The sequence below is a fragment of the Setaria viridis genome, chromosome 5 (assembly GCF_005286985.2).
Source record: "Setaria viridis chromosome 5, Setaria_viridis_v4.0, whole genome shotgun sequence".
Classification (NCBI taxonomy): Eukaryota; Viridiplantae; Streptophyta; class Magnoliopsida; order Poales; family Poaceae; genus Setaria; species Setaria viridis.
Window position 1 is genome coordinate 45,535,478 of NC_048267.2, and position 25,476 is coordinate 45,560,953.

Genomic DNA, 25,476 nt, shown 5'->3' on the forward strand with positions numbered 1-25,476 from the left:
TTGCGCCCCTTTTGGTGGACTTTGTGATGGTGGAAAAAAAAAAGCAGCTTCAGACGTTTCTTGGCATGCACGTTGTGTGACAAGGACCCAAGACCCATCCACAACTTTTGCCCTTGTCGACTTCTCTCCCTATCAAGATCAGAATGCATTTTTTTTTGCAGAACAGAAGAGAATGTAATTTGGGCTATGCCCTTGTTTACTTCCTACAAAACTCCCAACTTTGACACTATATAAAAAGAAGATTCCCCATCACATCAAACTTACGGTACATGCATGGAGTACTAAATGTAGACGAAATCAAAAACTAATTGCACAATTTTGTTGTACTTTGCGAGACGAATCTTTTGAGCCTAATTAGTCAATATTTGGATAATAATTCACAAATACAAACGAAACGCTACAGTGTGCTACAATGCTATAACAGTAATTTTGCACCTCCAAACTTTGAGCAACTAAACAAGGCCTTGATGTTTATATGGAAACTAGTCCATCAACATGTATTTGATCTATTCGTTTGACATGAAAATGTATATGCTCATCAATTTATTCACACGTCTTGTGCTTATAAGTATACTTAAGTTAGTTTTTTTATATATTAATAATGTTAAAAGTGGGTAATTTAAAAGCTTATATACAAGTACTTTGAGTTTTTTCTTTTATAATAAGAGTGGTAGCTAGTTTAGATGCACATTTAGAGAGTTACTTTAGGAGAGTTACTTTAGGTTATTTCAATAGCTGGGTATCTTAGATAATGAAGTGTTAGCAATCACTTTAGATTATCTCTGCATAATAACATTTATAGAATAGTAATTTAGATAAAGATTTATGGTGTTACGATATATTGTTATTTACAATATGTAAGCTTCTAAATTAATGAGTATATAGATTTATGGCGTACTTTATGAGGGTAATTTAAAGGAGTGTAAAGAAAATGCTTTCTGTGGCAGTTTTTGACAACCTGCCAGGTTTTTTTTTGTTGTGACTGCCTCTTAGGAGATTGCTCACCCTCACAAAATATCGGATTTGTGGTAGTTGGGTAGAGATAGGTAATATTTTAGAAACAAGATAGATTCAATAGCCATGGTTAAAGTCTACTGGTAACAAGGCTTTATTTATAGACAAGCTTATTGAACTTGCTCTAAACATAATTTAGGACCTGTTTGGACGCGAGGTCATAAAGTTTATAACATGTCACATCGGATGTTTAGATACTGATTAGAAGTATTAAATATAATCTAATTACAAAACTAATTACACAGATGGAGTCTAATTTGCGAGACGAATCTATTAAGCCTAATTAGTCCATGATTTGACAATGTGGTGCTACAGTAACCATTTGCTAATGATGGATTAATTAGACTTAATAGATTCGTCTCGCGAATTAGTATAGGGGTTCTGCACTTAGTTTTATAATTAGCTCATGTTTAGTCCTCCTAATTAGCGTCCGAACATTCGATGTGACCCCTCCTAAAATTTAGTACCTTTATCCAAACACCTCCTTAATAGAAAATTGGTTCTATCTTCTCTTTGGGACCAACATTGTACACGCCCATGCCTACTTGCCAAGTATGCCCGGGCCAGCTTGTGCCATGGCCCTATGTATACAATAGTATCTGCCTGTCCTGCCCCATGTGCCATGTATCTCTTTGATCCTGAGCTGCATCCTGCACGTGTAAGGTTGCATCCAGTGCAGACTACCGGGGAGTCTTCTGTTTCGTTTTGTGGGCTGATCGATCGAAGCAACCCAGCAGCTTCTTCTTTGGGATGACGAAACAGCAGCCGCACACAGTCGATTGCACACTATAAAATGCTATGAATGGTTTAGTACTAGTATTGTTTGGCCAAGGTAACAGCAGAGTAGAGATGTCGTCTTCATCTCCTCCGGTGAAGCTCATCGGCTTCTTCGGCAGCCCGTACGCGCACCGCGCCGAGGCGGCGCTGTGCCTCAAGGGCGTGCCTTACGAGCTCCTCCTGGAAGACCTGCTCAGAACCAAGAGCGACATGCTGCTCCAGCACAACCCCGTGCACAAGAAGGTTCCCGTGCTCCTCCATGGCGACCGCACCGTCTGCGAGTCCCTCGTCGTCGCCGAGTACGTCGACGAGGCCTTCGACGGGCCGCCGCTCCTGCCCGCCGACCCCTACGACCGCGCCATGGCCCGTTTCTGGGCCGACTTCATCGAAAACAAGGTATGAATATGATCGATGCCGAGTTCACTGTATCCAGATCAGAAAGCGCTCTGAATATTATTCGATACTGAATCGAACGCTGCTGAAACGGATTGGCAGCTGACCAAGCCGTTCTTCATGGCGCACTGGGTCGAGGGCGAGGCGCGGGAGGGGTTCGAGAAAGAGGGCTTGGAGCTGCTGGCGATTCTGGAGGAGCAGCTCAAGGGGAAGAGGTTCTTCGGCGGCGACAGGCCCGGCTACCTCGACATCGCGGCTTCCATGTTAGGTCCGTGGCGCAGCGTGGTTGAGGAGGTGACCGGGGTGACCGTGGTGAAGGAGGACGAGCACCCTGGTCTCTGCCAGTGGGCCAGGGATTACAGCTCCCACGAAGCTCTCAAGCCGTGCATTCCGGACAGAGAGAGACTCCTCGCCTACTTCACTAAGAACAAGGAGATGTACAAAGCTGGCGTCAAGGCAATGCTGCAGCAGTAATTGGGCTACGTTTTCAGTTTTCTGCCCATGGAGTAGTGTATCCATCAGTTTGATCAGTCTAGCTTTATGAACGACGATGTAGGAGTATTGTGCTGTTTGCAGGGCACAAGCACTCTGTAGTCTGAACCAGTAACTAGTGAGTTACTCGAGTCGGATTGTAATGACGTTGCTACTTATAAATTATAATTGACAATAAAAGCTCCCGAATTAGGGGGTGTTTGGATACGAGGCGCTAAACTTTAACGGTGTCACATCGGATGTTCGAATGCTAATTAGGAGGACTAAACATGAGCTAATTATAAAAATAATTGCAGAACCCTGTGCTAATTCGCGAGACGAATCTATTAAGCCTAATTAATCCATCATTAGCAAATGGTTACTGTAGCACCACATTGTCAAATCATGAACTAATTAGGCTTAATAGATTCGTCTCGCGAATTATACTCCATCTGTGCAAATAGTTTTGTAATTAGCCTATATTTAATACTTCTAATTAGCATCCAAACATCCGATGTGACAGGTGTTAAACTTTAACAGGGTGTTCACCCCCTTACCTGAAAAAGAAAATGCGCAGAGATATTCCCATGTCTCGCGTGGATGGATTTTGATTCTGCGAATCAACTTCTTTCTTTCTTTAATCACTGTACTCTGGTCACTATTGAGCTGTATGGATACTGTATCTTTAAGCAATTTTCCAAGCTCTATGTTTGACTGAATCAACCTACAACACCACCCACTAAACCTCCAATACTTATCTTAACCAATACTACTAGACATTGCCACATGATCTTTTTTTGTTAAAAAATCTGATCTTTGGCCTGAAGCAACCTATCTAGCTGCTGATGTCACCCCTTGTTTACTTCCCTCCAAACTCCCAACTTTGACACTATGCAAAAAGAAGATTCCCCATCACATCAAACTTGCGGTACATGCATGGAGTACTAAATGTAGACGAAATCAAAAACTAATTGCACAGTTTTGTTGTACTTTGCGAGACGAATCTTTTGAGTCTAATTAGTCAATATTTGGACAATAATTCACAAATACAAATGAAACGCTACAGTGTCGCATTTATGGCAAAATGACAATTTGGCACCTCCCAACTTGGGAAGTAAACAAGGACTCAGGTGCGTAAGACGGCTGACTGAATGAGACAATAGAGTTTGGTCCTTCTTGGAGAAGAAGCAGCATAACGTTCAGCAATATAAGCAGAGTAGAAGACACAACCATTTGTGCACAGCCAAGGGACAGCAAGCTAGAAAGCAAACCAAAGATGTCTCCACCGGTAAAGCTCATCGGCGCATTCGGCAGCCCATTTGTGCACCGCGCTGAGGCGGCCCTTCGGCTCAAGGGCGTGCCTTACGAGCTCATCCAAGAGGACATGAAAAACAAGAGCGAGCTGCTGCTGCAGCACAACCCCATCCACAAGAAGGTGCCCGTGCTCCTGCACGGTGATCGCGCCGTCTGCGAGTCCCTCCTCATCGTGGAGTACGTCGACGAGGCCTTCGACGGGCCGCCCCTCCTGCCCAGCGACCCCATCGGCCGCGCCACCGCACGTTTCTGGGCTCATTTCATGGATCAGAAGGTACTTCATCGCCGCATCGTCCGTGCCTGCACTTTCTGAATTCTGGCTGATCCAACGCTGAAATTTTTACTGAACATTCCTTCTCGAGCAGTTGCGGAGGCCGTTGGTTCTGTCGTTCTGCACGGAGGGCGAGGTGCAGGAGGGGTTCATCAAGGAGACGAAGGAGAACCTGGTGCTCCTGGAGGCGCAAATTGATGGCAAGAGGTTCTTCGGAGGCGACTCGATCGGCTACCTGGACATAGCCCTCAGTGGAATATCTCACTGGATGGGTGTGTTCGAGGAGGTGGCCGGCGTGAGCTTCATGGGAGACGAGTACCCTGCTCTCCACCGCTGGGCCAAGGAGTACACTTCCGACGAAGCTGTGAAGCAGTGCTTGCCGAACAGGGAGCACCTCAGAGACCACTTCGCTGCAAAGAGAGACAAGATCAAAATGGTGGCCATGGCGATGCCGCAGCAGTAATCTCGGTGTCGTGTTTAGGTGGGGTAGCGGTCATGCTGGTGTAATGGTGTTGCTTGAATAAAATGGTAGTGGACTGATGATTTGCTGGCTAGGGATATGTTGTCATGCATGTGTTGCGGACTTGTGGCCCTTATCAGTGTATTTCAAAACTCAGAGAATGAATGTACACGCACATATTTTGGCACAGACAGAGGCCTAAACCCAGTGGAGAAATTTCAAGGATGTTTTGGCTGTTGGTAAAGGTGACGCCTGCAGAAAACGTCAGTCGTTTGAAATCTTGCCTACAAATGATATTTTTTTCGCAAAAAAGAGGAGTTTCCAATAAATTTGGTGAAAATACAATTGGAACCGTCACAAGGCGTAGGTGAACTTCTGAGCAAAATATACTTCATGGACTGTAACTTGTATACATCAAAATTCATGAAAGTGATGTTTACTGGCATCACAATGATAAAAAGAACCTGACAGAGTTGCAGTCCACTTGTTCCCAGCTTGCTCGCCAAGAAATTTTGACTCAGGATTTCGTAACTGCTAGCACTGTGTAAGGGGTGTTTGATACACACTACTAACTTTACCTGTCACATCGGATGTTTGGATACTAATTAGGAGTATTAAACATAATCAAATTACAAAACTAATTGCACAGATGGAATCTAATTCACGAGATGAATCTATTAAGCCTAATTAGTCCATAATTTGACAATGTGGTGCTACAGATAATTAGCTTTAATAGACTCGTCTCGTGAATTAGACTCTATCTGTGCGATTAATTTTGTAATTAGCTCATGTTTAGTCCTCCTAATTAGCATCTGAACATTCCATGTGACCCTGCTAAAATTTAGCACCTTGTATCCAAACACCCCCTAACAAGTCATTATCATGGCACGGCCTATTTTACATTATCTACCTAGCACTCTAGAAATATTTTCTCAGACAAATAAGACGGTTGACTAAAGAAAATAATAGTAAACCCAAGAGATCCACCAAGGAGCAACGCATTTGAATTTCAGCTATGCAACAAGAACACAGAAAATTTAGGAAGCTACCTGTGTCACTTGTGCGAGAATATGTATGTAGGTGCTTGTTCATGGCAAATCCAATGCTGCCGAAATGGTAATGTTCAGCTGCTCTGGATCAATTGTGTGTGAATTTCTCATTTGTGGTGTGAAATTTCTAAAGAGTAGGTAATTATTGGACTGGTGGCTTAGGCTATTGTAACTCTCTTCTCTATTAATTAATAGAAGCTCGGCAATCTCTGCCGGATCCGCAATTTCAAAAAAAATTATTGAATTGGATTATGATGATTGGGATCGAGTAAATCACTTATCGTATCAGCTCACTCCCAAATTATTAAAACAAGATGAGACATAAATAGGCCAGTCAAACTGACGAAATTGTACCGAACCCAACTAAAAGGCAATACAAATACCAGCAGGGCAGACTGCCAGAGGCAATCGGCCAAGAAGAGATCGCACAACTATCCAGCTAGAACGGCTTGAGACTGACACACTACGACGAAATCAAGCAAAAATGAGCGACACGCTGAAGGTGATCGGCACGTTCAGCAGTGGATTCAGCCACCGCGCCGAGGTGGTCCTTCATTCGAAATTATGGGTCGTTTTAGTTTTTTAAATTTATAGATATTATTATACATTTAGACATATACTATATCTAGATGTATAATAATATCTAGATGTATCTAGAAAAGTCAAAACGGAGTAGATAGTAATCGGAACAGCTAACAAGTAATACGATATTCATCGATGTTTATCGGACTGACGACTACAAAGTTTTTAATTACATTAGGCAGCAGGAACTCTTGAGGATCCACTATAAACACCAATAGCTCTCTTTACACGGCTGGGAGATTAAAGTAACACACGTTTTGCAGAAAATAAGGCGATGATATGATGTCTCAGCCGCAACTACAACCAGTTAAGGTCCGTTTGGATCAGGCGTCCTAAACATGTCACATCGGATGTTTAGATAACAATTAGAAGTATTAAATATAATCTAATTACTAATTGCACAGATGGAGTCTAAGTTGCAAGATGAATCTATTAAGCCTAATTAGTCCATAATTTGACAATGTGGTGCTACATTAACTATTTGCTAATGATGGATTAATTAGGCTTAATAGATTCGTCTAGCGAATTAGTATAGGGGTTCTGCAGTTAGTTTTATAATTAGCTTATATTTAGTCTTCCTAATTAGCGTCCGAACATCCGATGTGACCCTCCTATTACCTTTTATCAAACACCCCTAAGCTCATCAGCGCTTTCGAGAGCCCGTTCGCCCATCGCGCCGAGGTGGCCCTGAAGCTGAAAGGGGTGCGGTACGAGCTGATCCTAGAAGACCGGGAGAACAAGCAACATGGTCCACGTCCTCCTCCACCGCGACCGTGTCGTCTGTGATTTTAACCATGTGATGCTACGTAAATATGTGTTAATTTAGGTCTAATATATTCGTATTGCGAATTAGTCTTCATTATACAATTGGTTATTTAATTATCTAATTAGTATCTATTTGATGTAACATAAATTAAACTTTAGTCCCGGTAACAAAGACCCGCTGTATGCTCGCTGCAGCTTACGTACTAGGTAGCCACCTAATTCCCAAACTATGTAAAGGGCCTGTTTAGTTGCCTGATTTTGGACAACAAAATTACTGCACCAGCATTGTAGCATACTATAGCGTTTCGTTTGTATTTGTGAATTATTGTCCAAATATTGACTAATTAGGCTCAAAAGATTCGTCTTGCAAAGTACAACCAAACTGTGCAATTAGTTTTTAATTTCATCTACATTTAGTACTCCATGCATGATTCAAAGAGATGAGGTGAGCACAGACGACAAGGTTCCGTGCTTCTGGCACTTAAACATTTTAATATACGAACGCAGCAGTCGATAAGGTTCTGTGCTTCTGGCACATGAAAACATTTACGCCCGGTTTGACTGGACCTTGAGAGTTGGAGTTATTAATTATAGTCTTCCTGGAGAAGAAAGTCGATCCTTCCTGGACAAGAATCACGCGCTACAAATACCATCAGGCCGGAGGCCATCAGCCAAGAAAAGATCACACACTATCCATCCAGAACTGAAAATGAGCGGCGCGGCGGTGAAGGTGATCGGCGCTTTCGACAGCCCGTACAGCCACCGCGCGGAGGCGGCCCTGCGCCTCAAGGGCGTGCCCTACGAGTTCATCCCCGAGGACCTGAGCAAAAAGAGCGAGCTGCTGCTCAATAGCAACCCCATCCACAAGAAGGTGCCCGTGCTCCTCCACGGCGGCCGCGCCGTCCCGGAGTCGCTCCTCATCGTCGAGTACGTCGACGAGGCCTTCCCCGGGCCGCCGCTCCTCCCCGCCGACCCATTCGACCGCGCCACCGCCCGCTTCTGGGCCCGCTTCCTCGACGACAAGGTAACAGTAACACGCACGCTGATCGATCGACGACGATGCCGATCGAGCTTAACGTTTCTTTTACCAAGCTGTGATCGAAATCGAACAGTAGAAAGTTGTTACATAACTGTCGATTCTGCAGTGCTCGACGCCGTTCTGGCTGTCGCTGTGGACGGAGGGCGAGGTGCAGAAGGGGTTCGTGAAGGAGATCAAGGAGAACCTGAAGCTGCTGGAGGGGCAGGTGAAAGGGAAGCGCTTCTTCGGCGGCGACGCCGTGGGGTACCTCGACATCGCCGCCAGCGGGTTCGCGCACTGGCTGCCGGTGCTCGAGGAGGTGGCCGGCGTGAGCCTGGTCACCGACGAGGAGTTCCCGGACCTGTGCCGGTGGGGGCAGGAGTACGCCTCCCACGAGGTGGTAAAGCAGTGCCTGCCGGACAGGGAGAAGCTGCTCGCCCGTTTCACCGCGAATAAGGACTTGTTCGTGGCCACGGCCAAGTCCATGGCGCCCAAGTAAAAATCGTGCCTGCACATGCTACGAAGTGTGTATGCGCTTGAACCCAAAAAATGTGTCGTCGGTAGATGTTGAATTTGCGGGCGTGGATAACGTATTGTAGCAAGCGGTCACGAGTCATCTCATTCTCACGCACTATGGCCGTGTCTTGGTTTGCCTGAATAAAAACACAGCGCCTTTTGTCTTGCTCGCGCGGGATGCAGGAGTTGGTTGCAGGTTTGTTCGACTTCAGAGCCTTCCGTCCCAAATTACTATTCATAAATTACTATTCCTTTTATAACTTTTCTAGATATATACTTGTTGCTAAATATATAGGAAAAATTAAAAATTATGTATCTAGAAAAGTCAAAAGTCAAAATAAATTATAACTTAGGATCGAGGATCGAGGAAGCAGTTGATTTACTGAGGATATGAAACCACGTCTGCAATGCCCTGCAGCTGAGTCTGTTTGGGCTTGGGTCCGAATTTCTAATTTGGATGGCCCATCATCAATGGTCACATATATAACTTGGGCTGGAGCGACGGCCCACCTAAACTTAAGCCCAAATTAAGAAAACGTGGCCTGCGTCCTCTCCGAAAAAGAAAAGGAACCTTGTTTTTTTTTTCTGGAGAAACGCACGGGCACTCGTCGTGTCCGGTGGACGGAAAAACTGGTCAGCTGCGGGTCGCTTTGTATTCCGGCGACACCGGGAATGGGATGAAGCAACCTGCAAGCGCGTCGTGAGGTCTGCAGCAGTATGCTACAGGAACTTGCCGTATCGGCAATGCCTTCCTTTTTTCAGGAGGTGCTCCTCCTGCTTCCCTCCCAATAAGGCAATAAGCATCCGTCCAATCTTATGCCGACATTTGTACAGCAAAACTTCACTTTCACCGCAGAAGAGAGACTATGCAGTTGGGTATGTAGAGCTCGGGTGGTTATGAACAGTTGTTTTAAGCAAATAATCTTCCGTTCTGGTGGCATTGCCGGCGAGCAACTGAATAGTGGAACAGGTCGTTTGGAATATGCGACGCCCGTGGGCAATCGTCCATATGGCCTGACCTGAAACAACTGCGTGCTTGGTTCCTTGTTCTTCTCGCCGCGACGATCTGCCATTTACCCAGGGATAGGCTGCTCTAATGAATTTCACCCTTGCTTTTATGCAGGACGGCTCGGCCGGCTGGCGCTTCACCGCATTTGAGGGTTTTTATGCATTTGGCATTCTGTTCTCGTTTTATATCTGCATACAACAACTACAGTTTGGCTGCAATCCTGCAACTCAAGTGTTGCGAATGAGTTTTTGTACCACGAGAATTCCACTGTGATTGCTACTTCAGTGTTTTGGACCTGCATCTGCACTAAAAACTGCAAACCTGTAGAACCCGGACAGGAAGGTCCCATCAGTAATGGTGCTGCTCTTTGCCGTTTTCCTGTCGCCTACTCGTGCTGCGTTCGTTCCAGTTTTGAGAGTAGGCGAGGTGCCTCGATCCTAGCGCCGCTAGGCATCCACACTCTTCCAAATTTGAAGATGCAAAATCACTGCTGTAGCACTGTAGCACACTGTAGCGTTTCGTTTGTATTTGTGAATTATTGTCCAAATATTGACTAATTAGGCTCAAAAGATTCGTCTTGCAAAGTACAACAAAACTGTGCAATTAGTTTTTGATTTCGTCTATATTTATTACTCCATGCATGTACCGCAAGTTTGATGTGATGCGGAATTTTCTTTTTGCATAGTATCAAAGTTGGGAGTTTGGGGTAACTAAACAAGCCCCCAATCTTTTAACTTAACAAAAAGAGTATAGGCAAAGTTTTTTCTCACCGGTCTTCCACGTACAACTTGGCAAGAAAAGGCCATACAAATGTAGCATAGCACTGGACGAGCAAAATGTGAGCGTCAATCCAAACCCTATCTGGATGATAGGGCTAATGTTAAAGATTTGGCTGGTGCACACTGATATCGATTAAAACCGCCCTTGGATAAATCGGTAATCCTCTACTAAAATAACATGGAATATATCGCTAAGATATATAGCTCCAGGACACGTTTCATGTTGTTGTTTGACCGTGGGATTCCTTGTTTCAAAATGCAAAGCATGAGAACACTTTTAATATAACACATAGAGATTCTAAAATATTTACTCCCATCTAATAGTTTAAGAACAAAAAACACATTGATTTAATGTAGTGCATTTATCGAACAGTTAGTGTGATACTTAAACTATAAAAGTAACCCTCTATGGATTTAAGTATGCATCTTGCCATCAAACTTTAACCAACAATGGAGCAAAACGAAACAGATTATTCTCAAAAGAACGCCGCTCTTAATTACTCCAAGCAGCCATCATCATAGGGTGCGTTTGGTTGTATGCACCACATGATGCAGGTATGGATGATTTTGGATGGTGGGATTCAACCAATTTATTTATACCAATAATAAATTAAATGTGATGGTTTCATCATGGATAAGTTGGTACAATTCACCCGATCAAACAAGGATCGTTATTATTTTGAACCATTTCATACACAAACTAAATGATACGAGCAACCAAACCTATCCACAGTAACTCCATACATACAGCTGTATAAAAACTCTAAATACTCCTAGTACTCGCCCACAGAAGATGAGTAGTAAGTAGTACGAAGCAGAGCAAGAGAGCCAGGCAGCCACAAAACCGGGTGCACAGGATCCTCGCCCACAGACGATACGGCCAGCATTCAAAATTCCGCCCCCTCCGAATCCGATCGCCCCTCCTCGACGATTCCAAAAGCGTCGATCCACCCCGCAGCCGCCCGCCGCCGCCGCCGCCCTCCGAATCCATAGGAAGCAACCCCAACCAAACCTTCCAAATCCCCCGCAAGGATCAACAGCACCTTCCTTGTTCGCGATTACCCCCGCTCCGCCGTCCAGCAAAAACCTTCCCCTCCTCGCCCCGTCACCTCCCTTCCCTTCCCTCGCCGCCTTCGCCCCGGGGAAGCAAAGCAAGCAAGCCGAGGGCTCCAAGAAACCCGCCGCCATGGTGCAGAGGAAGCCGGCGCGCAAGAAGCCCAAAGATCCCGGCGTCGTTCTTCGCGGGGACGCCGTGCCGGCCGGGGGTGATCCGGGAAGCAGGGGAGGCGGCGTGGCCCGCGCGCCGCTCCCCGGCTACATGAGGGCGACGAGCTGCTCCGACGCGAGGGCTGGCGCCGGAGTCGGCCGGGCGGCGGCTCCCGCCGCGCCGCCTCCGCCGCCGAAGCGGGAGCCGGTGAGAGCGAAGGTGGTGTTCACGGCGGCGGCGGCGCCGCGCGTGGGCAGGGCCACGTGCTCCTCCACCATGAAGGGGCCCGGCGCCGGCGGGGCGCACGTCTGCTCGTACGGCTACTGCTCCCTCAAGGGCCAGGTCCACGCGTCCGTGGCGCCCCTCAGCAGCTTCGTGGCGTCGCGGAGGCGCCTGATCAAGACGCAGCAGAGCATGAAGCTCAAGGGCGCCTCCCCGTTCCGCAAGCCCCGCAACTGCGGCGCCGGCGACGGCTTCTTTGTCGAGATACGCGCAGGCGCCCGGGCGGCCGCGCCGACGGTGGGCTCGGACGCGAGCTGCAGCGATCTCTCTGCGGAGGAGGTGGACGCGATGGTGAGGCGGATGGAGTACGTCGTGTTCGATCACCTGAGTTGCGGGGATGATGCGGAGGGCAGGGCGAAAGATTTGGGTGCTTCGGCGGACGGTTCTTGCGGATCCAGTGATGTGATTTCGGATGCTTCGGTCGAGCTGTTGAGGACGACCAAGCATCACCGCGGCAGAGAGGAGGCTGCTTTGGTGGATCACGAAGACGAAGACTTTGGTGCCTGCAAGTCCGACATTTCTGAGGAGCTGGATGCTAAACACGAAAGAAACATTCCTGAAGGTGAAATTTCTTGCAATGCTTTCTTCAATCCTATTGCTCGTAGACATTTTGGAATCGAGAAGCAATTGTTGATGCATGAAGAACAATCTGGCAATTCTGCAGATACTGTTGGCAATACTCCAAAGGAATCATCAGCTGATAGCATCTCCAGCGCGCTCAGTGGGATAAGCTTCGAAGATGTTAGTTCTTATTGTGCTGATGCTGCATCCTCTCGGAGGAACAAGTTGAGTATTTCCAGGAGGAGGATAACATCTGAAGAGGGTGTCAAACAAATGCGTCCTTTCAAACCCAAGCCCCCAAATTTTCTTCCAGCAGAAACTAGTCCAGAGGCAGAGAAGGTTGATCTCAGGCATCAGACGGTGGACGATCGGAGGACTGCTGAGGAGTGGATGGTTGATTTCGCTCTTCGGAAGGCGGTGAAGAAATTAGCTCGTGCTCAGAAGAGGAAAGTGGAGATGCTTGTGCAGGCCTTTGAAACTGTTCTACCCGCAGTTGCCAATGAGAAGAAACAGCCACAACAGGACAATGACAAGGCAAGCTTCACTCTTACTAGGCCTTCTCAAGCATGCAGCTGATAGCGTTTTAGAGGTAAGGAACACAATGGTAAATTCTTCTGGAGTTGCCTTGTGGTATCAAATTGCTGATTCAACTTATGATGCTATTTTGTCTACCTTACAGTTTGTGGATTAGCTGGACTAGTCATTATCTGAAGGTTCTCAGTGGTCACTGCAATATTAGTGCCAGAGACCTGCTCAACAAAGAGGGAGCAGAGAGCTGCTTTTACTGTCACTGTTTTCTCATCAGGTAGTTGGGCTGCTAGGAGCTCACTGAGTTGGGTTAGCGCAAGACCTAGTGCATGTACATATGTCTCGTAAGCTCAGTTTAGTGATGAGAAATGGGTGTAGGAGACTTGCAAACTGGCAAGAACTTTGAGATGGATTCCTTGGACAAAGATCAATAAAGCTCTTATTGACTTACATTTGTTTTGACTCAGATGATCGCCATGGTCATATATGCATGTTTACTCTGATTTGTTTTTCAGCCTAATTCATGTAAATGTTCCACTGATTTTCTTATGGACGTCTTGTGTGACTCCTGTTGTCATGTCCGTTTCAACTTCAGTAATATGGAGCAACCGCAATCCAATTTGAATACTTCTGGGGTTTTTTTGATACGGTGATGCGTCTCGAAAACTAGCATAGATGAATCATTGCAGCTAATGGTTTACTGTTAACGCACTAGAGCTGCTCTACTTTTGTCCTGAACTGGAACGGTAGAACAGGGTATCTGGGTATGCATATGCTTTCAGCACTATACTGATTGGGTTGTCAGCAGTCTGTTTGTGATGATATAAACAGATGGGCCAAACCTGCGACGGCCTGTAAACCAAAACAGATGTAGCCAGTGCACAAGAAATTTGTACTTCTGTTCATTGGCGAAGAGGCTTCCCGATGCTTAATTATGCGCATCTTGGAAACCCTGAAATCTTCAATTGTCTGAATTGCTCATGATAGTAATAAAGATCATTCAAGTGCCAGTCAACAAATTCGTACGGCTGGTGTTTTCAGATCAGGAGGGACCAATCAATAGAGCAGATGAGAGATTCATCACCAAGAATGCATGGCATTGATGGATAAGCAAACCAAGAAGTGCTTCCAACGGATAAAACGACAACGGTAGATCAAGCATAGCATTATCTGGGATAAGTGGTACAAGTACTGAAAACGCAAATCACAACGGATACAAGGTTTTGATGCTCCCACCAACCATAACGAACTGAACGACGGGCGCTCATGTCATGTTGATGATCCAACCACCAATCCTTTCTGAAAGAAGACCAACCACCAATCCGTTGTGAACTTGTAAAAGAAGAAGGCCATCCAGTGACATGCTGTGCTGTCAAACGATACATCATTCAGAATATCAGCACAAAACGTTGCAGTAGGCCCAACTTCACGGAAGAGTAGTTTCGTTGTTCGGTAAATTCGAGTATGCTTTTGGTGAAGCAAACTGATGTGTAAAAGCTGGAATTTCACTAGGACACAATCTTTGCAGAGAAGGGGACAACATGGAAAAAAGCTGGGTAGATTCTTCTACTGAAAAGGGACAAAGATAATGAGTGGCTTCAACATTTGCTTCCTAAACTATGCATCCTTACCAGATTACCGCTTAGAGTAAACCACGAGAGGTTTAGACACGCCAGAATACTTTGCCAAGATATCCTGCACTGAGGCTAACCATTATCACAGATTCTCTAATTCACCAATCACCAGGAAGATGTAGTTACGAATATTCAAGAAGAAAAAACATTGCTACTGTATTAAAATCGATAAATTATTGGAGTTACATTTACAATACTTGTTATAGTATGCAGCAAAAGAGCGATATGAAATCTCAAGATTTACAGCTACATATCTTTTCACAACTTCTAGAGTTCTAGATACTGAGGTTCAAGCTATCTGAGTATCAGCTCCATCCCAAATTAGGTCCCTGAATAACACTCACATATAGCCCTGGCAGGCATTCAGTAATCTGAGAATTCTGTAGTGGCGATTCTGCTAGACTTAGTTGGCTCGTAGTGGTCGCAATTTCAGGCCAACTTGTTCATGAATCTCATGCCAACTCTTCACTTACCTTAATATCCGGGCATTCATGCAACAACAACACCAGATCATTTGATAGGCTTTTGATCCTATTAGATTCTGTAGTTCCATCTGCAGTTGATGTTACATGTGATTCCTCTGAAGGATGACTACTCTGACAAATGCTTTCATGGAACATCTGAAGTGCATCATCTGCTGATATTTCTTGCACAGAGCTCTGCACATCCAGAAGTTTCCTTCTACACTGGGCATCAGGCACAAGTTTTTCCTTCAAGCTGTCAGGAAGGCTAGCTAGTGCACTGCTTGATGGATAACAAACAAACAAGAAAGTTAAAATCAGAGGGAACATTAGAGGAGAATGGCAGTACAAGAAATCTATCCTTAGCAAGGTATACCTGGTAACCCCACGAACAAGACCCCACTTGTAGCCAACGTCTACAGATTGCCTAAACCCAACATTGAAGCCCTCCTGGGCAGAGTCCTTCTGCCCTTCTGTTATACCATCCCTATAGCCCATCTAGAGTAAAATCGGAAGCAAAAGATTTTAATCTGCTTGCTATCAACAAAAACTGCAGAAGAATAATTAGAATTAACAACTGTGTCCCATATAAACTCTAGAGTATACCTTATGAAACTGGTTCTGCCTGTGGATCCATTCTCTGTCTAAGTTAGAAGCATGCCCAGGAGAATCTGAAGCATCATCCCATATATCATCATCTTCAGCAGCAGCAACATCACCGCCATTAGCTGTGACAAAATTGAACAAATCATTTCTCTTTTTTTTTTGGGGTAGAAATCAAGTAATTGTGACAAGAGATAATACTAGTGAAAGAGGTACTTCTAATTAAGTACTCCCTCCATTCCAAATTGCAGGTCGTTTTGGCTTTTCTAGATAGATAGATTTTGCTATGTATCTAGGTATGTTGTATATCTAGATGCGTAGCAAACATCATGTATCTAGAAAAGACAAAACGACCTAGAAGGCCCTAGTTGTCACTGATTAAACAAAAAATGGGTTGCCCTTGTCAGGGAGACGCACCATGCTGGGCGATTTCAGTCCCACTTGATGAAGGTGCTGCTTCTACGCTTAGCTCCCCCATGGAAACAGTCACGCCCTCTGCATCCCCAGGCCTGGCCATTCAGAAACTGAACCTGCAGTTGGAGCACTGCGTGAGGTGAGAGGCGGCGTGGCGGAACCAGGATTTTAACCAGTGGTAGTCCTAGCCAATTTTCCCAACATCTAATTAGGTAAAATCCAATACACAATACAGTATACAGGAACAAAATATGCCAAGAAATTTGGTATACCAATATGAATTATCTAAAACCGTGGTACACACAGCACAAATATGATGCCGGTTCTCAACTTAATCTTCACTAACTCATTGAGGAGAATATTCTTCTCGTTTATGCACGCTTATGCAGACAGCCATCCAGACAGGCTGCCTCATCCTTCTGTTTTTTTTTTTTAACTTTACTAGACCTAATGGTCCCACATCTGGATACTGATGTTCTCCAATTTGCTAACTTTCTTGCCACAATTGCAAGTAGCTACTCTTGAAACTTTTTTGAGATTGGTTGTGTCATTCTTTAGATATTCAGGGCAGTCACATCCTAATTAACAATGCAACTTAGTTTCATTTGCTTTGAACAAGCATATGAGAAGGAGGCAGTAACCCACAAAAAAATGATAAGGAAAGGCATGATGAAAAAACGTTTTATTATTCAAGGCATGATAAACTTGCAGAAACAAAGATGAAGGTGCATGAGACCAGGAGAAGCATGGCATCCAATTTGTAGTGCCACACAAGAAGTTAGCAGTCAGCTAGTAACGTAAACAGAGAACTGCCGTATTTGATGAGAAAACTGTGGAGCAGACAACTGGCAACCACAGCACACGGCAGTGCCTCTTGGCACTCGCACTTCCAGCATGCTTCACCAGACATCCAATTCAATGTCAGGAAAAAATGGACTTGGGCAAAAGTTGGAGACGAAGAAGAAAAGAGAGGTGAGGTGAAATTCGAGCTCACCACCGAATGATACGAGGGAGGCGGTGTATATGGGGTCGCCGGAGGTGAGAAAGCCGAGCCGCAGCAGCCGGAGACGGCGAATCCACCGGCTGCGGCTATTTTGGACCTGAACCCTAGCTGCGGTTTCCGGCGGTGGCTTGGCACTACGAGAGAGGAAAGGGATCACGGAGGCCGGCGCACAGCCAGGAGCGGAGGAGGCAGAGGAGGGAGGGCGGCGGCGGAGCACAGCGAGGGCGGAGGAGGAGCGGCGGCGCTGCGGAGTCGCGAGAACTTGCGGGCGTCGGGACTTGGGGCGATGCAGAGCCGGGAGGGGCGGATGGGCTGGAGACCGAGAGTCCGAGAGATGTTTGCTTACAGGCCTGGGTGGGCTGCGCTAATTTTTTCGGTTTGGGCCATAGTAGTAAAAAAACTTTGGGCCAAATCCAGCAGGGTAGTCCTGGACCTATATATACCTGGGACACCCACTGGATCCTCAGATTGTTTGCAATTTTGCATAGTACAAGTTCAGTTTATCTGTCCTCAGATTATTTGCAATTTTGCATAGTTATTCCCAATCCTTCATTGCAGATTTAGATCTCTATATGTAAAAAATTAAAATCCTAAAATCTGCGGGTGAGCAGCAGTCAAGCATAGGAAAGGAAGAGTTCATAAAAAAACATTAGGAAAACAATTCAAGATCATCATATCTCAAAATTTCATTTCACTGTTCTATAAGGAGTTGTACATCTGCAAATACTACATATTGGCATGTGCATTTACATCACGTTGCTTACAAAAGCAAAATGTCAATAACGGGTGGATGGAACAGACTTGTGAGGGCTGAGCACCGAGATGGTGCTTATGCGTTGAATCTCACTACTGCTTTTTGTTTGGGTACTCTCGTGGTCCAAAAATGGTTGATCCAATCCTCACATTCGTGCTGCCCATCTCTATCTGCATAAACTTAACAGTAGTTAATGGAGTTCCAGGAATCCTGTAGTATTTAAACCCGTATTCTGTGGATTTCCTTTAATAGTCCTGTGTAAAAGATACATGTTAATGTTACGTACCGCTTGCTCAAAGTCACCAGACATTCCCATGGAGAGTTCAAAGTTAGCTGTCGGTATCTCAAGGGCCTTGCAAACTTCAAGCTTACAATCTACCAGTGCCTGGTATCAAATCACACATAACAACAGGTAATGAAAGCCATCACAGAATCACAGATTGCGCATTTGTGATGATCGGAGACTGGATGAGCACCTTAAAATTTTCTGGTGTTGATGAGTAGTCTTTCATTCCTATTGTCATCAGGCCTGAAAATATCAGGTGCGGGCATGCTAGTTTCACATGCTTAGCAAGCTCGATGCATCTGGAGGGATCGATACCTGATTTGGCTGAATAAACGAAAAAAATTCCATTAATCAAAACATTTTTGGGAGGAATTTGGTTATAATCACTTGAAAGATGAATGTAAACGTGCAGCAAGATAGTTACTTGAATTTGGACATAAGTTTATAACAAAGACATGAGAGTTCCGACTTCTGAATTGAATATCATTTCTTTACTCACATTCTTCTCCACTAGTGTTCACTTGAACCAGTACTTTCAAAGGTTCCCTTCCCAGGCTATTGACAGCACGGTCAAGGTGATTAGCAATCTGAAAAGTTTGGACATTATATATCAATACAGATGCCCATAATTATATGTACCGGATATAAGAATCCAATTCTGTATAACAAGCATTAAGTGATTATCTTCGCCTTTTCTGCAGAACTAGATCTGCATTACTGCATAAGGAGGAACAGGTCATAGAAGCATTCAGGTCATAGAAAGAACAGGGGTTTGATTTTCACTGCTTACCTTTTCATTATCTACACCCTCAACCATGTCAAGATTTGGAACAGCAGCTGAAAAAGGAGAAGAGGGACTAAGAGCAAGCAATGTAGTGTTTGAAAGCATAAGTTGTTTGGTGCTGGCAAAAAATGTGTTTGTCAGTCGAAAACGTGATGGTAACACCATGAAAGAGCTCGAGACAAATACAGCTGTAATAGTTGTATTTCCATGCACTATGTTTTTTAAGTACTGTACACTTCTTATTAGTTACTACCAAATAGCCAAGGTGGCACTTGTCAAGCACATCAGCTTCGGCAAGCAACAATTTTCCACTTTCCAGTGCTATTTTTTCCATTTTACAGGGTAAAGCAAGCAAGCTATCATTGTACCATTACTGAAAAATCGTAAACAATTCAAACTTTAGTTTGTAACTTGTAATAACGAATATGCTAAAAAAAACTTGTAATAACGAATAAATTAGCAGGTGAATAGTTGAGGGATGTCTCGTGTCCCAATTGTATGCATAATGGAAATGTATGCATACCTAACAGTGGTTTCACTTTGTTGCTCTGCAAGTGCCCAATGAAATGCCACCGGATATCTTCCGGAAGCTGCAACATAGCAGAGGCAATCATTTCATTTCTAGTTTTCTACATGACGGATGAGCTGTAACCTGCAAAGCTGAAGAACAATCCGACCAAATCCAAACCTGGGGGGCCTTGGTGACGAGCTCCTGCACGTAATTCTCGCCGAAGCAGCGATGCCCGGCGTCGTAGAGCTGCCGCAGCATCGAGACGGGCTTGGTCTTCCCCACCGCCACAACCCGCACCGCTTCCGCCGTGCGCCCCGACCGCTCCGCCGCTCTCCCTGCCCGCGCCAGCGCGGCCCGCAGAGCCGACGCGGCCGCCCCCTCCGCCGCAGGCGCTGCCATCCCCCACCCCACCACCTCTCCTTTCTCCTCCTCTGCCCCGGTGGTTGTCGCCTCTGCCCCCACACAAATTGGCGTGTCGCCTCCCGCGTCTCATCTCGCGAGATGGGCCAGGCCGGGCCGGGTCGTCTAGCCCAGATCACAATGGGAGGGCCCATTAAAGCAAACTCAGCCGAGCTTTGCCCATGCGGTTGCAGTCTTGCAGAGGAGGAATGGGCAGCGTCTCGGCGTTTGCGGCGCGAACCAACGCGTCGTGCTCCGGCCAGGCCACGTCTCCCTCGAGGCTCCTCCGGCCACCACGTCGCCTCCCTCTTCCGACCACCACACCAATCAGATTCCACCGGCGGGAAGCTGATCCTTCGCGACTACTTGCGCAGAGCGCACACACTACTGCTGCAGTAGTGCCGGATCAGCTGTGTGGGAATGGACGCGGAGGGGTTGCTGGCGTCGGCGGCGATCAACCTGGTGCTGGCGCTGGTGGCGCTCTCGCTCTTCTCCCTGCTCAAGAAGCAGCCGGGGACCGCGCCCGTTTACCGGCCCCGGCGGATGGCGGCCGGCGATGGTGGCGCTGGCTTGCTGCCGCTCGGCCACGGGCGGCTAACCCCGTCGTTCCGGTGGATCGGCGCGGCGTTCCGGCTCTCTGAGGAAGACGTGCTCCGGCGCCACGGTCTCGACGCGCTCGTCGTCATCCGCCTCTTCAAGTTCGGGTGCGTGTCCGGTGGTAATTTGAATACATGCTTGTAGAATTCGTGGACGTAGAAGAGTTGGTAGGATGCATTTTCACCAACTGATCTTCAGTTGTTCTCACTGCTAATCTGGTTGGTATACCTCATCGTTCGATGTGTAGGATCAAGTGTTTCACTGTTTGCTCAATTGTTGGAGTACTGATCCTTGCTCCAACAAATTATACGAGTGAAGGTCGGGCTGACATCAAACGATCGAATTCCATGGAACTATTCACGGTTACCAATGTGACACGGGGATCTGATAGGTTAGCTCAATTCTGCATTTTTCACTTTTAACAGTCGTGGTATTCCTTAGAATATTCAATTTGAGTAGTAGTGTTTCAGTTCATAAATTAGGCAATGTTGGTCCAGAAAAGGCACATCACTGTAAATTGCTCTCTGATCATGTGAGGCGATGTTTTAAATTATCCTGATCTTTTATACGATTTTTAGATGTGAGTAAGTTGGTAAAATAAGAGTTTGAAACGTACTGTCTGGCAAGTGAAAATGGTACTGATCTTGTAACTGAAATTGTTCTATGTTTTTGCATGACAGGCTTTGGGTTCATTTTTCATGCCTTTGCTTTATATCCTTTTATGTGGTATATTTGCTTCATAAGGTGAGACATTGTGAATACCCTTCAATTAATTTCTTGAAAGATGTTGGTATCATAGACATAGGCAAGGCTCAGCAAATGGTTAGTTAATCCACTGGTTATTGGTATAACTATCCTATCCTTGATATGGAAATCAAAGCCCTGCAGTTTCAGTTGTTCAATTATGGAACAGCTATTAGGTGGCATAGGATTTAGTGTTGTTTTCTCGTTATTATGTCTTCCAAGTAAAATATTGAAGCAGATCTCGCTATATAACACCCAAATCAAGGATTTGTTTTATTTTATTTCAGTACTTATATCCATCTCTGTAAAGTATAGTACTATGCACACTGACTATAAAATTTGGTTAGAGAAGTGTTGGTTCAATCATTACTTGAAGCTATAATGTTGAAGCATGGATAACCAGATGGTATATTGTCACCAATTTTATTGAAGCAGGAATACAACGAAATTACTAGGAGAAGAATTGAGCACTTGAAGTATCACTGCAAAAGACCGGACCAATACACCATTTTGGTTCGAGGAATTCCTACATGCCCAGATCATGGAACTTATGGGTGTTATGTTGATCACTTCTTCTCAAAGCACTATCAGACATACCAATCATACCAAATTGTACATGACATCGGCAACATTGAGGCACTGCAGGTGAGTAGATTGCTGATTGGTGCAGTGATTCTAAATTTCTAGTTTGTGACTGACTAGCAGGTTATCAAATCATGAAATGTGATCATATTTTTTGAACACTGCACTAGTGAAATTCTAAACATCGAAGTTTCAGTGCTGCTGTTTGTCATGCACCTTTTCTTATACTAGTTGAACAACCCCAGGGTTGAAGCTATCCGTTGTTCTAAAAGTAGAGGTAGCCAAGTTCATGTCTAGTGGCTGCATTCTTTGTAGCATTGGTTCTACTTATGCTCAGTCAAAACAAGTTTTGCATAATAGATTTTAGAGAGAAGTCCATTTTACCCCCCTGATGTTAACACCCAGTCTGAAAAACACCCCCCAAGTCAAAAACCAGGAATCATACACCCTCCAACTCTCTAAACCAGACAAATTACCCCCCTTGACCATTTCAACCTGGTTTCTTACGTGGTTTTGCTGATGTGGCAAATACATGGCATGCGGGTCCCACGTGTCAGTTGTTTCGCAAAACCAGAGCATGCCAAAAAAAAAACTCGAGGGCCACAAGCCCACAACAGCAAGTCAGCAACCCGGCCGGCCGGCCGGCGGCCGCCCCCCAACCTGAAAAAACGAACGAATCCCCGCCTCCTCATCCCCATCTCCGGCCTCCTCGTCCTCCACCGGCTCATCGCCGCCGCTGCCTCCTCGCACCTGTCCTTTTCCTCCCCTTCCCTGAAGGACCGGCGCTTCTTCTTTCCGACGCCGCCACGCCCTCCCCGCCGCCCGCCGCGCCCTGCTCCCCCTCTTCCTCCTCCACCGTACGCGTCTTCCACCGCGTCCGTGTCGCGGCCTCAGCCCTCCGCGCGCTCCACACTCGCTCCCCTAGCGGCCGCCTCCCTCTCCCATCTCTAGCTCGCCACCTCCTCCTTCCTTCCGTTCGCGTCCGCTTCGGCAAGCCCCGATGCGGCGACAGCTTTGACACCGCCGCCATGGCGATGCCCCACGTAGAGCTCGCGGGCGGTGCACAGGATGAGAAAGAGGTAGGTAGGGGAGGAAAAGGGAGGCGGCGGCGGCGGCTCTGCTGGAGGGAGTGAAAGGCGTCGGCGATGCACACACAGAGAAAAGGAAAGGGGAGAGAGAGGGATGGAGAGGTGAGGTGGAAAAAAAACCCATTGACAAGTGGGACCCGCATGCCACGTATGCGCCACGTAAGCAAAACCACTTGAGAAACCAGGTTGACATAGTCAAGGGGGTATTTTATCCGGTTTTGGTAGTTGGAGGTGTATGATTTCTGGTTTACGACTTTGGGGGTGTTTTTCAGACTCGATGATGACTTCAGGGGGGTAAAATGGACTTATCTCTAGATTTTATTGGCTAACCATCTAATCATCATTACAGAAGTTGGCATACTCCATTGATAAACAGATAAAGAGGAAAAGGGAGACCAGAAAATGTAATATTTGGCAGTGGATTTGGTTCAAGTTTACATCAGAAGCAATAAATATTCAGAGACAAGAACGAAAACTGAAAGATGTACTACTGGCTATCCGCCTCCTCCAGTGTGAAAATACGCTTAAACAAAAGGTAACTCAGTTGCGTGAAGGGTATCCCTTAATCGTTTGTGTAGCCCAACAGGCAACAGAAATAGCTATTTCCAGATAAAGTTTAATGTTAGTTTCAACTGTAGGAGGTACCTGTAGCTTTTGTCACATTCAAATCCCGGTTGGATGCTGTCCATGCTGCGGAGATGCAACTACTTGGCAATCCACTTTCATTGGTTACAACTTATGCTCCTGAACCGAAGGATATGATATGGAAAAATTTGGCCATTCCGTTTTGGCGCATGGCTATGTACAAACTAGGAGTCTTCGTTGCTGCATTTCTGCTAACAGTGTTCTTCACCATCCCTGTGACAGCTGTGCAGGGGATAGTGCAATTTAATAAGATCAAAAGGTGGTTTCCACCAGCGAGAGCCTTGCAGCTTATGTAAGTGTCAGAAACTTCGAATTAATATTATGATTCAGTTGGCACTTATAGTTATCACAATGTTGCCACAGGTGATTTTCTGTTATCTTGCAGACCAGGTTTGAATTCTGTTGTGACTGGGTATCTTCCAGGCATGATCTTAAATGGCTTCATATACTTGGTTCCCTTTGCGATGCTTGGTATGGCATCATTTGAAGGCTGTATTGCCAACAGCCAAAAGGAAATTAAGGCCTGTAACATGGTGTTCTACTTCTTGCTTGGAAATGTTTTCTTCCTTAGCATTCTGTCAGGTTCTCTACTCGATCAGCTAGGAGAATCTTTCACGCACCCAAAGGACATCCCTAGCCGTCTTGCTAGTGCTGTTTCTGCACAGGTAATGCAAAAAACATGTGCTATTGCTTGTAAAGCTTTCCACCAGAATCATTTAGTGTAAAGTTCAGAACACGAGAAGCATTTTACATTATGTCAACTTGTTTACATTGCAGTCGGATTTGTTCATCACATACATTTTGACCAACGGCATGTCAGGGTTTTCTTTGGAGGTTCTTCAGTTCGGTTTGCTAACATGGCAATTCTTAAAGGCGCATTCACTTGGACATGGCAAGGAGCCATATCTTTATGGCTTCCCTTACTACAGAGTTGTGCCCATCGTCTCCCTTGCAATATTGATTGGAGTAGTCTATGCTGTAGTTGCACCCCTTCTGCTTCCGTTCCTTTTGATTTACTTTCTGCTCGGTTATGCAGTGTACATCAACCAGGTAGTTTTTTTTACTTTATTCAGCTCACAAGATCCATATCTGTACAGGTCTCCCTTTATTCAGTGTGGTCTTCCATTTAAGAAACAAAAAAAATGCTTTTCATAACTTCAGATTAGTCATCCTTTGCTCCATGCAGATATCAGCTGATTTAGTTTTACCTATGATCTCTTATGCTGTATATTTGAACACTGATTAGTGACTTATGTTGTACAGATGGAAGATGTATATGAGTTCACATATGATACATGTGGACAATATTGGCCGAACATTCACCACTACATATTCCTATCTGTCACACTAATGCAAATCACAATGATTGGGTTGTTTGGACTGAAGTCAAAGCCAGGAGCTTCCTTCGCCACAATTCCCTTGCTTGTGTTCAACATTCTTTTCAATGAATACTGCAAGGTCCGATTTCTCCCAACTTTCCACCATCGACCGGTCCAGGTACATTGATTTCCTCCCAACTTTCCAAGTTCTTGCATCGTTCTTCCTTTGTTAGGTTCGGTGCTAGTATTAGCGCATATCAAACATGAAGTACAAATTGTCAAAACTAATCTTGCGACCTCTTTTGGATATCCTCGTAAGGTTGCCAAGCAGAGCGATGAGCTTGATGAGGCTGAGGGAACGACGGGCAATTTGGACGGTGCAATTAGCGCTTATAAGCCACCGTGGATGCGTCCGACAAACCTGGAATCTGGTTCTGTTCGGCCTTTGACTGTTTGATCCGTTTTGCATGATAACACCAGCCACGCTGGTGCTGATGTCAGTTTTGCTGTTTAATAAAAACTATGGAATTGTTCAACATTCTGTGTCAAAAGAAAGCACACATATCGAATACTGCAAGTATCGCCATCGTCCGTCAACTTATCAAGTACGCACACACATGGGCAGATATCTCTGGAGACTCGGATGTGGTGAGAAA

General features: G+C 45.6%; 7 protein-coding genes across 8 annotated transcripts; 5 read left to right on the plus strand and 2 right to left on the minus strand.

Moving 5' to 3' along the window:
• Window positions 1-1,631: 1,631 nt before the first annotated feature.
• Window positions 1,632-2,883, plus strand: LOC117855265 (probable glutathione S-transferase). The gene is made up of 2 exons (XM_034737573.2): window positions 1,632-2,187; window positions 2,287-2,883. The coding sequence occupies exons 1-2, from the start codon at window positions 1,813-1,815 to the stop codon at window positions 2,656-2,658; spliced, it is 747 nt and encodes a 248-aa protein (XP_034593464.1). The 5' UTR covers window positions 1,632-1,812; the 3' UTR covers window positions 2,659-2,883.
• A 983-nt stretch (window positions 2,884-3,866) lies between these two features.
• On the plus strand, window positions 3,867-4,889 carry LOC117858181 (probable glutathione S-transferase). The gene is made up of 2 exons (XM_034741202.2): window positions 3,867-4,243; window positions 4,335-4,889. Exons 1-2 carry the CDS (start codon window positions 3,932-3,934, stop codon window positions 4,701-4,703), a joined length of 681 nt encoding a protein of 226 aa, XP_034597093.1. The 5' UTR covers window positions 3,867-3,931; the 3' UTR covers window positions 4,704-4,889.
• A 2,855-nt stretch (window positions 4,890-7,744) lies between these two features.
• Window positions 7,745-8,841, plus strand: LOC117855375 (glutathione transferase GST 23). Its single transcript, XM_034737718.1, has 2 exons — window positions 7,745-8,120; window positions 8,242-8,841. The coding sequence occupies exons 1-2, from the start codon at window positions 7,806-7,808 to the stop codon at window positions 8,611-8,613; spliced, it is 687 nt and encodes a 228-aa protein (XP_034593609.1). The 5' UTR covers window positions 7,745-7,805; the 3' UTR covers window positions 8,614-8,841.
• Window positions 8,842-11,221: 2,380 nt separating this feature from the next.
• LOC117858041 (uncharacterized) lies at window positions 11,222-13,446 on the plus strand. 2 transcript variants are annotated; one of them, XM_034741019.2, is made up of 3 exons: window positions 11,222-12,469; window positions 12,551-13,057; window positions 13,148-13,446. In XM_034741019.2, the coding sequence occupies exons 1-2, from the start codon at window positions 11,605-11,607 to the stop codon at window positions 13,042-13,044; spliced, it is 1,359 nt and encodes a 452-aa protein (XP_034596910.1). In that variant the 5' UTR covers window positions 11,222-11,604; the 3' UTR covers window positions 13,045-13,057; window positions 13,148-13,446. The 2 variants fall into 2 exon arrangements, with proteins under 2 accessions (XP_034596910.1, XP_034596911.1); XM_034741020.2 differs by having other exon boundaries at window positions 11,233-12,469; window positions 12,572-13,057.
• Window positions 13,447-14,761: 1,315 nt separating this feature from the next.
• LOC117858043 (uncharacterized) lies at window positions 14,762-17,423 on the minus strand. Its single transcript, XM_034741022.2, has 5 exons — window positions 17,103-17,423; window positions 16,112-16,224; window positions 15,698-15,819; window positions 15,468-15,589; window positions 14,762-15,371 (listed from the first exon to the last, which is right to left on the minus strand). Exons 2-5 carry the CDS (start codon window positions 16,209-16,211, stop codon window positions 15,083-15,085), a joined length of 633 nt encoding a protein of 210 aa, XP_034596913.1. The 5' UTR covers window positions 16,212-16,224; window positions 17,103-17,423; the 3' UTR covers window positions 14,762-15,082.
• Window positions 17,424-17,760: 337 nt separating this feature from the next.
• Window positions 17,761-19,872, minus strand: LOC117858042 (uncharacterized). The gene is made up of 7 exons (XM_034741021.2): window positions 19,624-19,872; window positions 19,459-19,525; window positions 18,942-18,988; window positions 18,651-18,738; window positions 18,342-18,475; window positions 18,152-18,250; window positions 17,761-18,035 (listed from the first exon to the last, which is right to left on the minus strand). Exons 1-7 carry the CDS (start codon window positions 19,843-19,845, stop codon window positions 17,958-17,960), a joined length of 735 nt encoding a protein of 244 aa, XP_034596912.1. The 5' UTR covers window positions 19,846-19,872; the 3' UTR covers window positions 17,761-17,957.
• Window positions 19,873-20,265: 393 nt separating this feature from the next.
• LOC117854887 (CSC1-like protein At3g54510) lies at window positions 20,266-25,358 on the plus strand. The gene is made up of 10 exons (XM_034737151.2): window positions 20,266-20,549; window positions 20,690-20,833; window positions 21,123-21,186; window positions 21,622-21,831; window positions 23,206-23,391; window positions 23,495-23,793; window positions 23,887-24,166; window positions 24,279-24,551; window positions 24,765-24,998; window positions 25,140-25,358. The coding sequence occupies exons 1-10, from the start codon at window positions 20,266-20,268 to the stop codon at window positions 25,275-25,277; spliced, it is 2,112 nt and encodes a 703-aa protein (XP_034593042.1). The 3' UTR covers window positions 25,278-25,358.
• The last annotated feature ends 118 nt before the right edge of the window (window positions 25,359-25,476 follow it).

What these genes read in the sequence shown, in the direction of transcription:
- LOC117855265 (XM_034737573.2), top strand. Translation starts at nt 1,813, where the DNA reads ATGAATGGTTTAGTACTAGTATTGTTTGGCCAAGGTAACAGCAGAGTA. An exon ending in CCGACTTCATCGAAAACAAG is followed by an intron (nt 2,188 to 2,286) that starts GTATGAATATGA and finishes ACGGATTGGCAG; the next exon opens with CTGACCAAGCCGTTCTTCAT.
- LOC117858181 (XM_034741202.2), top strand. Translation starts at nt 3,932, where the DNA reads ATGTCTCCACCGGTAAAGCTCATCGGCGCATTCGGCAGCCCATTTGTG. An exon ending in CTCATTTCATGGATCAGAAG is followed by an intron (nt 4,244 to 4,334) that starts GTACTTCATCGC and finishes CTTCTCGAGCAG; the next exon opens with TTGCGGAGGCCGTTGGTTCT.
- LOC117855375 (XM_034737718.1), top strand. Translation starts at nt 7,806, where the DNA reads ATGAGCGGCGCGGCGGTGAAGGTGATCGGCGCTTTCGACAGCCCGTAC. An exon ending in CCCGCTTCCTCGACGACAAG is followed by an intron (nt 8,121 to 8,241) that starts GTAACAGTAACA and finishes TCGATTCTGCAG; the next exon opens with TGCTCGACGCCGTTCTGGCT.
- LOC117858041 (XM_034741019.2), top strand. Translation starts at nt 11,605, where the DNA reads ATGGTGCAGAGGAAGCCGGCGCGCAAGAAGCCCAAAGATCCCGGCGTC. An exon ending in CGAAAGAAACATTCCTGAAG is followed by an intron (nt 12,470 to 12,550) that starts GTGAAATTTCTT and finishes TGATGCATGAAG; the next exon opens with AACAATCTGGCAATTCTGCA.
- LOC117858043 (XM_034741022.2), bottom strand. Translation starts at nt 16,211, where the DNA reads ATGGCCAGGCCTGGGGATGCAGAGGGCGTGACTGTTTCCATGGGGGAG. An exon ending in GACTGAAATCGCCCAGCATG is followed by an intron (nt 15,820 to 16,111) that starts GTGCGTCTCCCT and finishes ATTTTGTCACAG; the next exon opens with CTAATGGCGGTGATGTTGCT. An exon ending in GGCAGAACCAGTTTCATAAG is followed by an intron (nt 15,590 to 15,697) that starts GTATACTCTAGA and finishes ATTTTACTCTAG; the next exon opens with ATGGGCTATAGGGATGGTAT.
- LOC117858042 (XM_034741021.2), bottom strand. Translation starts at nt 19,845, where the DNA reads ATGGCAGCGCCTGCGGCGGAGGGGGCGGCCGCGTCGGCTCTGCGGGCC. An exon ending in TCGTCACCAAGGCCCCCCAG is followed by an intron (nt 19,526 to 19,623) that starts GTTTGGATTTGG and finishes GCTATGTTGCAG; the next exon opens with CTTCCGGAAGATATCCGGTG. An exon ending in CTGGTGACTTTGAGCAAGCG is followed by an intron (nt 18,036 to 18,151) that starts GTACGTAACATT and finishes AAGTTTATGCAG; the next exon opens with ATAGAGATGGGCAGCACGAA.
- LOC117854887 (XM_034737151.2), top strand. Translation starts at nt 20,266, where the DNA reads ATGGACGCGGAGGGGTTGCTGGCGTCGGCGGCGATCAACCTGGTGCTG. An exon ending in CTAGTGCTGTTTCTGCACAG is followed by an intron (nt 24,167 to 24,278) that starts GTAATGCAAAAA and finishes TTTACATTGCAG; the next exon opens with TCGGATTTGTTCATCACATA. An exon ending in ATGCAGTGTACATCAACCAG is followed by an intron (nt 24,552 to 24,764) that starts GTAGTTTTTTTT and finishes TATGTTGTACAG; the next exon opens with ATGGAAGATGTATATGAGTT.